At 55.4% G+C, this 12,180-nt stretch overlaps 1 protein-coding gene across 14 annotated transcripts in view; it reads left to right on the forward strand.

The window, feature by feature from the left end:
• Positions 1 to 2,905: 2,905 nt before the first annotated feature.
• MECOM (MDS1 and EVI1 complex locus) overlaps positions 2,906 to 12,180 on the forward strand; it is a 539,689-nt gene continuing 530,414 nt past the window's right edge. For 3 of the 14 annotated variants that reach the window (XM_077348464.1, XM_077348466.1, XM_077348469.1), the window contains exon 1: positions 2,907 to 3,071. In XM_077348464.1, coding sequence (XP_077204579.1) covers positions 3,035 to 3,071 — 37 coding nt within the window. In that variant the 5' untranslated portion in view covers positions 2,907 to 3,034. Of the gene's footprint in view, positions 3,072 to 12,180 lie in introns of all 14 variants that reach the window. The other 11 variants (XM_077348467.1, XM_077348472.1, XM_077348473.1 and 8 more) reach the window with 7 other exon arrangements.

The following is a 12,180-nucleotide window of genomic DNA, read 5'->3' on the forward strand; positions in this document are numbered from 1 at the left end:
GAAGCCGGCAGGGGGCGAAGTGCGCCGCCTGCCTGGACACCTTGTGCGCCTTTCAAAGCCGCGCCGAGTGAGGGGGAAGGGGGAGGAAGCAGGTAGGAATTCAACGGACAAAGCCCGATCTCCACCTGTTGAATTTCCCCAGGATCTTAAAGGCGCAGGGCGGACAGATCGGGAAAGGGTCTTTTGAACGACTGCTCTTCTTCCTCCCCTCTCTCCCTCCCACTCCTCCCCGGCTTTCAGTTCGGCGCCAGTCGGGGCTCTTTCTTTCTTTCTTTCTTTCTTTCTTTCTTTCTTTCTTTCTTTCTTTCTTTCTTTCTTTCTTTCTTTCTTTCTTTCTTTCTGGCGCTGTCCGAGGTTTCTACCGCCGCTCTGGCCTCCTTTCTGGCCGACCGGCCTCTTGCTCCAGCGGGCCTGAGAGATCCCATCCTCCGAAAGACACTCGGCCGCAGGAGAGCCCCCTGTCCGGTCCTCCGGTGGAGGAGGAACGTTCCGAAGGCGGGCGGCCACGCTCCGGTCCGGTTTCTCTTTCCCACTTCCTGGCAATGCCTCGCATCGGGCGGGGGGAGGGAGGGGGAGAGACAAGGACACACACAAGCCGGCCGTCTTTTTGGGACCATTGGATAACTCGCGGTAGACTGCCTCAGCAGGTGGAGGCTCCACTGAGCTTTTTCGGCTATTGGCTGCTCCAGGCGGGGGTCCCATCGCTTCCTGACGCGAGTCTCTGCTTCCACCTCCCGGGGAAACGCCCCTCCTGCCTTTTTTCCCGGGACCCCCCCCCCTTCTTTTAAACTCTCGGCATTTCTGGCAGGCTGCATTCACACGTTCCCGCGGCCGCGCTCTCCCGATCCCAGTGACGGAGGCTCTTCCGCCTTTGGGCCTTGGCAGCCCCTGCCGGAGCCTTCGGGAGGGCTCGATCCGTCGACTGTCTTCTCGGAAGCCAGCCCGGCCGCTGCCAGGGGGGCTTACTCCTAAGAAAGCGCCCGCAGGATTGCAGCCTCCCGACCCGAGCCGCCCCCGCTCTCTCCCTGCCGCCCCAAGCCATCCGGAGCGCCTCCTTTGCACCGACTCGGCTCCTCATCGGGGTCTCGGAGGACCGTAATTTTCTTTTACGGTGTCTGGCTGGGAGTTTTTTGTTTTGTTTATTTATATTTTTTGCAACTGATATTAATGGGGCCATAAATAGCGCCGAGGAGGTATTGAACAAAACTGTTTAGTGCAGGGGGGCTGTGCCGGAGCAAGCAAGGATAAAGAATCCATTCCGCAGCTTTTCATTCACACCTCGACAGGGAGCCAGAAAGCCCGGCTGGGGGGGGGGACGCCCCCCACTTTTCTCCCCCCCCCCCTCATGAAACGCAGTTGGGGAGTCTCTTATATCAGCGCCATTCGGTTTAAAACAAGGCGATTAGAGGGCGGCTGATCTGCAAAACACAACAGCCCTACCTGTAAGGCGCGAGGGACCGGGAGACCCAAGCAAGCCCTCGATTTAGCCCTGCCCTACCCGGGATATTGACCTGAAGTGACGCCAAGCGATTGAAAGGAGCTGTCTGCATAATTATTACAGGGCCCTGCAAGGCGCCCTTCCTTGAAAGCGAGTCCATCTCAGTGCATGGTAGAATCTGAGTCCGATGGCCCCTCTAAGGCCAACAAAAAGCTTCACGGTGCCGCTGGACTCAAATTTTGTTGTGCTACTTCAGGCCAACACGGCTATCCATTTGAATCGATCTTCATTGCATGGGACTTTCTTCCAAGTAAATGCGGGTTAGGACGGGAGCTTTCCTTATATTAATGGTTACCTTAACATCTATCTATCTGTCTGTCTGTCTGTCTGTCTGTCCATCCATCCGACTTGGGGAGTAAATCCCTTGAAATCCCCCCTGCATGCCCAGGGGGGTGTACCGCACCAAGCAGTCCTAAACCTGCCCTGTTTCCAGAGGAAGTTATGTCCCCAGGGCAGGTGGCACAAGGTCATTCAGACTAGGTCCTGCGGGAAACCGCGGGCCTTCCTTTCAAGGGGGAGGATCGGGACGCTTCCTTGCACAAGGCTGGGGTGCGGCCGTAGGATGGCGCGCGGAGCCCCGGGAAAGTGGGACCCACCGCCTTGGCTCCCCCTTGGAAAAAGGGCGACGCTTCTCTGGAGTAACGGAGCCTCGGCGCTTGCCATTGCAGCCCGCTCTCGTCCAGGGTCCTCTCCCCCTACTTGTAGGGTCCCCGTCCCCGTCCCAACCTCAGCATCGTCCCGAGGATGCTCCGCTCAGGTTGGGAAGGCCGGCCGGGGACGCGCCAAAGACGTCGGCACCATCCACTTGGCTCTCCTCCGCTTCCCTGGAGCCTGGGGACGCCCCCGCCTTCCCCTCCCCGATTGGCCTCAGCCCCACGGTGGAGGGGGAGGCGCTGCCCAGGGAGGAAACGCGCAGCCCCCTCGAGGGGGCAGCCAGGCGCCGCCGAGTAAACCCTACTTCCGAGTAAAGGCATGTTGGACGGGGGGGGGAGGGAAACCAAATAATCAGGGCTAGTCACTGACACGCAACCGGGCACGCCATTCCCACGCGACGATCCCGGCCACCCCAGCTGTCGGTTTGCCCCGTCCGCGCTTGTCCGGCCCGCTTTCGGCGCGGCTCCGCGGCGGACTCCCTCGGCGCTGCCTGGCAAAGCCCTTCCGAGCAGATCCCCCCCCCCCTCCAAAAGTGAAAGATCGCGCCAAACTTTCCCCCTTTTTTTTTTTGGCAGCGCCCGGGAGATGTCGAAGAGAGAGCGTCGAAGGGGGGGGGGCAGGCGGGAGAAGCCGCCCGTGCGCATGTGCGAAGGTGTCCAAACTGACAATGCGGGAGAGATAGCGAGCCTTGGGTTGCGAGAGAGAGAGAGAGAGAGAGAGTGAGAGAGTGAGAAAGAGAGAGAGAGAGAAAAGAGTGGGGGAGGAGAAATAAAAGGAGGACCAGAAAGAGCGCGGGGGGCACCCACCTCCGTGGATCTCCCCCCCCCCAAGCACCCCCCCGCCCGGCGCCATCCAAGCAGCGTCCGCGGGAACTTGGCCGCCATGCGATCCAAAGGCAGAGCGCGGAAACTAGCCACAAGTAGGTGCACTCGCCCTTTCTTTCCATTGGCTTCCTCGCGCTCCCCCCCCCCCCTTGCCGGGTTACTCAGAGGCGTCCGGGGTCTCGGGAGGGAGGGGGAGGCGGGCTGGAGGGACCCCCTGCTCGGGGCTGGCGGGGGGGGGAGCGCCTGGCAGCCGCGAAGGGCCCCTGGCCCCCCTTGGCCGGGATCGGGGCTCGCCTCCTCCTGAGCAAGCGGGCGGGCGGGCGGGCGGGCGGGGAGAAGAGGCGCGGCGAGCGGCGAGGCGGCCGGGTTTGCTCGGCGACGCGGAGAGGGGAGCCGGGCTCGGCTGGCTGGCTGGCCGGCCGGCCCGTGCCCGGCGCGGCTTGTGTGTTTGTTTGCCTGCCGGGGCGGCGGAGGGGAGGGGACGGGAGTTGCGGCGGGGGGGGGGGGCGGGCGGCCGGCCTCGGCGGCGGCTGAATCGCACCGGCGGCGGAGTTGAGCAAAAGTTCAGCGGCGGCGGCGGCGGAGCGCTCGCAACTTGCTCGCTCGGGCAGGGCAGGGCGAGGAGGGGAGGAGGCTGCTGAGGCGCCGCGCGCCTCTAGTGGGCGCTGTCGGCCCTCTGGAAAACCCGGGGCGACGGAGCGACCGAGGCGGCTTTTGCTCGGGCAGGTTGCGGGGCGGCGGCGGCGGCCGGAGGAGGAGGGCGTGGAGGCGGCGGCAGCGGCGGCGGGGGAGGAAGGGCGTCTCGGGAGCCCGCCGGCGTTCCCAGCTTCAAGCTGCGGCCGGTGGGCAGGGGGCAGCTCTCCGGTCTCCCCCGCTCCCCCCATTTTGTCGTCCCGCTGAGCAGCAGGTGGGGAGCCCCCTGTGCCGCCCATCCCGGGAGTCGGAGGGGTTCCCCCCCCCACGTTTCCCCGCCGTGGCTCAAGTGGGTCTCTGGGCAGCCCCTGCGGGACCCTCCCTCCCCCCCCAGCTGGTCCAGGGTGCTTTGAGATCCCCCCTCGACGGGGAGCTTTAGGAGCCTCGACTCCTCCACTCCTGCCGCGACGTGGCCTCGATCGCGGCCTCCTGGCAATGGCCGGGCGGAAAGGGACTTTCTGCGGAGTTCTCCGCCCCGCAGCCCTCGGCCGGCCCGGCAGCCCCGCGTTTTCCGCGGCCCGCGCACCCGCCTGCGGCCGCGGCCTGCCCGGGTGGTGTTCCCATTTCCAAGAGAGCTTCACACCACGTCCGAAGGCCAGGCCGGGAAGGGAGCTCCGGCTTTCCCGATGTGCGGGGAGAGCGGCCGGAGCGCTTGGGCCGGGGCTTTTCGGCGTCTCCCTCCCGTCGAGGCCCGGTCCCTTCCAAGCGCTCTCCGTCCTTCCCCCCGGACGGCAGGGGCTGAGCCGAGGCAGGACTGGACCGGGAGTGTAACAGGGGTCTGAGGCTGGCTTGGTAGGCCCCCGACGGCCGGAGGAAGGCCTGGGCAGCGCAAGGCGCGGAGCGGGCCTGCTGCAGCCTGCAGCCCCGGGCCTGGCCAAGTGGCGCCCGCTTCCGTGCCCTCCTCCTCCTCGGAGAGCCCGTCCCTGAAGCGCAGACTGTGCTCTCCGGCGTGCGCGTTTCTTTTGGAAATGGCCGAGCGCCCCTTCCGTTTGCCCTCCTGGGCTGGCTCCGCACGTTACCCGTTCGGATTTCCCGGGGACCACTGGGCCAAAAGGCCAAGAAAGCGGAATTCGGTTGCAGGCCGTAAGAAAATGATTATTTGCTGGCCGGAGGGGGGGGGGGGGTCAAGCTGACTTGCTCATTGGATTGTGACCGTCTCGTTTTCTGGGAAACAGGACCCCCCCCCCTCCCAACCTGCCGCCTTGGATTAGCTGGTTTCTCCCGCCCCCCAACCCCGGCTGTAAGCAGATGTGTCCAGTCGGCACGACGAGAGATCAGACCAGTTAGCCCGTGTGCGCGAGTGAGTGTGAGTGAGTGAGTGGGAAGTGTAAGAAGAGGCTGCAGATGTCCGGGTCGCCTGCCTTCGCAGACCCCCCCTCCTTTTCGACAGGGATGGCGGGTTAGTCCAGTAGCAAAACAGGAGGCTGGCTTGCAGGCACGGCCGGGCTGAGCAGGTTCTTTTTTTCTTTTCCCCCTGTTCAGACGTAAGCAATTTCTTTCTTTCTTTCTTTCTTTCTTTCTTTCTTTCTTTCTTTCTTTCTTTCTTTCTTTCTTTCTTTCTTTCTTTCTTTCTTTCTTTCTTTCTTTCTTTCTTTCTTTCTTTCTTTCTTTCTTTCTTCCTTTCTTTCTTTCTTTCTTCCTTCCTTCCTTCCTTCCTTCCTTCCTTCCTTCCTTCCTTCCTTCCTTCCTAGCTGGCAGAAAGTTTAATTGCATTCCGTAAAAAAAAAGAAAAAGAAAAATACAATCGAAATAATTTGTTTCGCAGTCCTGTTTTCCTCTCTTGCCGTCGCCCGCTACGTTTCATCGGAGATCCTCATCCTATTTAAATGCTTTATTTAAAAAACGGAAGCCTGCAGGAAGTTCACCCCCCCTCCCCAACCCCCCGGCATTAACTGGCATTCACCAGTTGCTCAAAGGTGACTTCGAAAATGAACGAATCGATTTAACATTTTAAAAAGCAAAGTTGGTCGATCGGGTTTGCTTTCGGTTTGGGGGCTGGTTGGGAAGGAAGGGCGACTTACTCTCGAGGAGGCCTGGGGGCGCAGAGCCGGTTGCTCCTGCTCCCCTAATCGGGCCTGGCGCGGCGCAACGCGTTTGTGACTCCCGGCCCGGGTTTCCCTCGAAACCCTGCCGGCGAGAACGAAAACGTTCACTGGAGCAGGAGAAGCGACCCCGAAGTGGCCCAACTCCGGCAGCCAGGGAGCAGGCCGCCGTTAGCCAGCCTCTCCTTGTGGGGCGACCCCTGCCGCGCCCCCCTCCCAGGGCGCTTCTGGGCTCCAGAGGGGCGCGATCCACACACAAGGGACCCCTCCTCCGGGGGCCAGGGCCTGAGAAAGGCAAGTCCCGGCGCGCTTCCCAGTGAGCAGCAAGCCCCGCGCAACCAGGCGCCTGCACTCCCGGGCACGAAGCGCCGTGGATCGGGCGCAATGGCTCCTCGGCTTCAGCTGCGGGGCTGGCTGCGGGCTGCAGGCGGAGGGACGCGCGATCCAAGGCTGCGCTGGGATCGTGTGCGCGCTCACCTGATCCCGGCGGGCACGAGTGCCCGCTGGAGGGGACCCTCCGGAGGGATGCTCTGCTCCCCCCTTAAAAGGCTCCCAGGCCGGGGTGGAGCTGTCTGCAGGATCCCACCCCCCAAACCCGCGCAGGCCATCCCAGCCGTAGTGAGCCTCTCAAGCCTGCCGGCTCCTTTGGTGAGGAGGAGAACGGCCGGCCTCTGCCGCCAAAGCGGTCTTCGCGTTTCCTTCCCAAATCACAACAGGCTCTCTCTCTCTCTCTCTCTCTCTCTCTCTCTCTCTCTCTCTCTCTCTCTCTCTCTCTCCCTCTCCCCCCCCCCCCGCAGCGCGAGCTTTAGCGTTTTCCCCTCCTTGGCTTCCTTGAGGGGTTTCCCCTCCTTCTACAGTTGAAGGAAAACGCCCCCCCCCAATCACCTGAACGCTCAACTTGTTGAAAAGCAATATAAGACCTGCTGCTTTGATGGACCCCTCTGGTTTGGGATTCCACTCCCTGTCTGAGGGCTTTCTCCCCTAAAGAGAAAAATGGTTTTGCATGTTCAAATCCCCCCCCCCCCCGCTTTTGTGTGCTAAATCTTGGTTTGCTATTTGCTATTACTTTGACTCTGACCTCTTTACTACCATTGGCATGGTCTCATCCTCCTTCCTTCCTTCCTTCCTTCCTTCCTTCCTTCCTTCCTTCCTTCATGTGGCCTGGCCCAACACCATCAGTCCTAGAAGATTCCATCAGGCGAGAGTCTGCCCCACAACTGCCCCACAACTGCCCCACAACTGCCCCACAACTACCCCTCTCACCCTCAGCACACATTACGCTTCCTGGATCCCCCCCCCTTTGAGTGCAGAGTGCTGACCCTTGCAGTTTAAGCCCTCGTGTAGGGAGGTGGGGGCAGTACTACAACCCCAAACCTTGTTGATCCCCGCCTGCTTAGATGGGACCAACTTGGCCTAGGACTGCCGAGTCAGAGGGGATATCCTCCTCCTTCCTGACCTTTTTGCCCGGAACTCTACCAAAGTACCCCCCCCCCCCTGTCTCACTTCAAGCCACCCCTCAAGACCCAGCTAATTTTGCTTTAACTTCCTAGTCCTCATGAACTGCCCAGAGGAGATTAACTACAGTAGCCTTCATCGACCCCTGACTTGATTTACCCCCTTCTCCTCCCCTTGTCTGTCTTTCTATTCTTTATACAGTGTGAAATTCTGGAGTCGCAGACCTGTTTTCTTCTCCCTTTTTCTTTTTGCATTTTTTGCTTCATGAGTCACTATGTTTGATAGCTAAGATTAAGCTAACCTTCTCTCAAAGGAGGAGGGAGATGGGTGGGTGGGTTTACAACAACCCCGTTTTCTTGAAGAAAGGAAGTGTCATGGCGGCGGGGGGGGTATATTTAAGATCTCTCCCTGTTGATATTTTGTCCCTTGGTATCCCTTTTCATACCTGATTTTAAGGCAGGGGTGTGAATCTGTCTCCAAGGCCAGATCTGGGCTTGTGTTGCTGCATCTAACAGCCATCCACGGCTCCAGCTGGGTCAATGACACAAGGAGGTGCTTTGCAGTTCAGGCACGGGCATCTACATTCTTCTGGGACTGGGAGGGGAGTGACTTTGTAAATTAACCAAAAGGGAAATTATTTTATTTATGTTCATCTTAATTTCAGTTTCTCAGCTGCCCTTCTCTCGGAACACTCTCAGGGCATCTGACAACACTTTAAAATTCCATAAAAACATACAAAGCGTTTGCATTTTACAATTACATCTCAGCTTGGTGCAGTGGTTAAGAGCAGCAGCTTCAAATCTAGTCCAGCTGTCCATGGACTACAATTCCCATGAGCCCCTGCCAGTGCTGGCACGGGCTCATGGGCATTGTAGTCCATGGACGTCTGGAGAGCCACAGTTTGGCCACCCCTGGAATGGGAAGTCAGGGAAACATTCCAGATTGCCCATGGGAATGGGCCTCTTTGTCTGAGGGACCTATGGTGGGGGGGGGGGGGATGAAGCTCAGTTTTGAGTTTCTGGATCTGGCTTGTATGCAGCCAGGGCCAAGGTGGGATGCTGGTTAAATCTTGTGCTGCCCACCACATGCCGCCTTGTTTTCCGTCTTCAGTACCTGCACTGTTGTAAACAAACAGGTGTGGCCAGCATTCCCTTTTCACAAGGAAGCTGCTTCCCTTAACATTACTGGACGTTCCTTTTCTTGAAGAAGGGAGCAATGACTCATAGAAGCTCCACCCCTGCCACAAATTTCATTGGTCTTTAAGGTGCTACTGGACTCTTGCTGTTTTCTTCCTTGTGATACCTGTCTACAGGGTCATCTAATATATTCTCACTCTCACACACAAACATTTGCATGCACACATAAGATATGAGACACTTTTGGAGTGAGTAAGACCAATGGGCAGTGCTATCTATCCTGATTCTGATAGATTCATGGAGGATGGGTCTATCAGGGACTACCAGGCTTGGTGACTGAGGGGAACTTCCACCTTCAGAGGCACTAAATGTCAGAATCCCACAGCCAGGAGATAACTTCAAGGGAAGCCCTCTGTGCCCTGTTGATAGCTTTCCATGACAAATGGTTGGCCACTGTGTGAGACCGGATGCTGAACTAGATGGACCACTGGCCTGATCCAGCAGGGTTCTTCAAATGTTCTTCTCAGAGGAAAGTCTCAGCTGCTCTTCCCTATTGTTGGCCCTCCAGGTTGGCCACTGTGTGAGACAGGATGCTGGACTAGATGGACCATTGGCCTGATCCAGCAGGGCTCTTATGTTCTTATGATTGGCAGAAGACCTCCAGGGTCCCAGGCAGAAGTTTACCACCAAGCAGATGTTCTGTCGCTGACCAACAGCAGGGAGAGAGAGAGAGCGAGCACACAACAGTAGAGTGTATAGGGCAAGCTGTTACGTCATGAAATACACATCTGCATTGCATATATTTTATTGAGCCACAATCCTGCACCCATTTGGAATAAATGACTCATGAAAGTCAGATGGGATTGAAAAATGCAAGCGGCTCTCGACTTTCTTTGGTGAAATGTGTGGATGAAATGCACAGGCGCAGAGAGAGGAAATTACCCTATTTATGCATGCACAGAGAACATCAATTATCTGACATGTAACTTTCACTGCTTCGGCATACTTTTTGGGTATGTGTACAAGGATCCGATCTACCCAGTACTAGCAGAGAAACATACGCAGTGCACTGCATATACAAGGTAACATAAGTTGGAGAGTGTCATATGTGTGCATATTAGTGTGTGTCTGTATGTGTGAATAAAATGCATACAGACACACGAACAAGTATGCACACTATGGGTACCTTTTCTCATAGCCACTTTGTAATCTGGATGGGAAACTAGTGGGGGGGGGGTAGATTGACCTTCAAGGGAAGGAACTTGGTACAGCCCAATTCCATCAGACAACATCCACAAATAAACCAGTCTTCACAATATCTTTTATGAGGCCCAGCCCAAATGACACCACCCAGTGTGCTAGCTTTCAGCAACTTGCATGCTGTTTTGGGCCATGGCAGCTGGTCCTCATGAAAGGTATTGTGGGGACTTGCCGTTTGGCTTTGGATTTTGGAACGGCTCGGCTGTAAATAACTACTTTCCAAGGGATTTCATTTCTCCAAGGCTCTCGCTAAATATGAATTGAGAAAGTATCACGACAGGGGACTGTTTTAGTCTCTCTGTAGCTATAGACAAGAGCAAAATTCCGGTAGCGCTTTAAAAGACTAACACAATTTGCGGCAGAGTAAGTGAGCAAAAACTCACAGAAATTCCTCCCCTGCCACAAATTTTGTTAGAATTTAAGATACTGCTGGACTCTTGTTCTTTTCTGCTTGGGGGAAGAAAAAAAAAGCATTTCTGGGGTGGCCGGCAATGAGCTGGGCCTGATAAATCTCACCCGAAAATTCTAGACTGCTCACCCACCGAGCTCTGTTCTTTTTCCCTGGAGCACCGTCTAAAATTAGATCAGTTTCTTTTCTTCTCTCAAGATTCCTTAACTCCCCCCCCGGCCCCAAACCCCTTTCTTGGCTGCCTACTTACCCTTGGCATTTCCCGCTGAAAGGGGCATCGTTCTCTGACTGGTTTTTGAGGGGGGCTGACCTCTCCAGCGAACAAGAAAGCAAGGCCAAGGGATGGGTCTGCCTATCGATCTCAGCCACCGATGAAAAATGGCAGGCTTGTTAATGAACGCTGTTTACACGGGGGGGGGGGTACCCAGAACTTAAGCAATGTTTCTACAAAAGGGAAGGGTTTGTTTACGCAGCCCTTTGAAAAGTGTGACATATTGCTGCAGAACCAGCACTAAAAAGCTAAACACTCTTAGAGGCCTTTGAAGTTTCCCTGATTGAGGCAATGGGGCTGGACTACAATTTAGATACTGCTTGTGGGTATAACTAATGACTTTTAAAAAAGCCACCAAAAAAGTATTCTGCACGAGCGGGAGGGGAGAAGACCCCGGATTCCTTGTACATGGGGCTCTCCCTCTAGAGTCAGATTTCGGCACTTGGCCAGCCCTGTGCAATGTCCGTACTGAATATTTGAATTCCCAGACTCTCTTTAACAGGCTTCTAAATAAATAAACTCATTGTGTGTCTGTGTTTAAAATTATTTCAACTCTTCCACACACACACACACAAAAAAAAAAAACAAAGAGAGAAAAGGGGGTGGGGGGAAAGCCTCAAAGGGCTTTTTACATTAGATGGCTAGCTTCTTTCTCGCCTTTTGGGTTCCTCCCTTGGGGTTGTTGCTAAAATTGCAGCAGATCCTTTAGAAACATAGTAAACCAACCTGTATCTGCATAGTATATGCAGTGGGGATGGATGGGTACATGCTGATGTGGTGCGCATACCTTCCAGGCCTCTGTCCTGGGCTGAGATATCGAATCAGAACAAAACTGAGCTCAGGAAACCAGGTAAGTGGGACCCATTTAAAAAGCAGGCAGGGGGGTGCCTGTCATTTCTCAGCAGAGTTTGCAGAGAGCTGGTCTGTGGTAGCCGGCAGGCAAGCCCTAAGGAGACCCTTGATTTTTGCCATAAATGGTTGTTTGGGTCCACATGCATCTCATTGTTTTAAACCCAGGTGGTTCGCTGGTGGAAATGGGAAAAGTTGGGGCTGCTGACCTGGTAGGGTCCCATTCAGCCGAGCTGAGCCGTTCCCTCTCGGGTGCGCTCATATAACCAGGAGGATTAAACAATGGATTTTAGAGGAATTATGTACAGAAGGGCAGAGCTGGGGCAGGCTGTGGTGCTGCCCAAGCGGAAGGTGCTTCGCAAGGGCTTGACGGAATTCTGTTTCCAGGGGAATCTTTGATCTCCATCCTTTTAAAAAGGAAGCGTGACTCTGCAGTCCTAAACAGAGTTACACCTTTCTAAGTTCATTGCCTTTACTGGACTTAGAAGGGTGCAACTCTTGTTAAGATTGCCCTATGAGTACTATTTGTTATTAATAATATTACTATTATTATTACTACTACTATTACTATTACTTATTTTCCACCTTATTTCATGTGACTCTGCGTGGATTCCATCAATAACATTGCATCAAGGTTAACCATAAATTATTGGATTAAATACATTCAAATCTAGGACAAATTCTGTAATCTATTGCAGGGGTAGTCAACCTGTGGTCCTCCAGATGTCCATGGACTACAATTCCCATGAGCCCATGGGAATTGTAGTCCATGAACATCTGGAGGACCACAGGTTGACTACCCCTGGTCTGTTGGATAGTTCTTGTCGTACTAGGAAACAAAGAGGTGGGAGGCTCTCCCCAACCCTAGCTGAGGTATGAATAAGGCTTTGGTGGGGAGGAAATTGGTGAGCGTAGAGGTCAGGATAACAAACCGGGGTTGAACCCCTTTCCTGTATGAAAAGATTTGGCATTTCTAATAATAATGCTTATCATTTCTGTAGCATTTCAGAGGGTTCGAAACATCCCATGTATTTTATTGTGCTGTGATCTTTACAAGAATCCTGTAGGGTAAAGGTGAAGGTATCCCCT

This window comes from Paroedura picta, chromosome 8, assembly GCF_049243985.1.
Source record: "Paroedura picta isolate Pp20150507F chromosome 8, Ppicta_v3.0, whole genome shotgun sequence".
NCBI lineage: Eukaryota > Metazoa > Chordata > Lepidosauria > Squamata > Gekkonidae > Paroedura > Paroedura picta.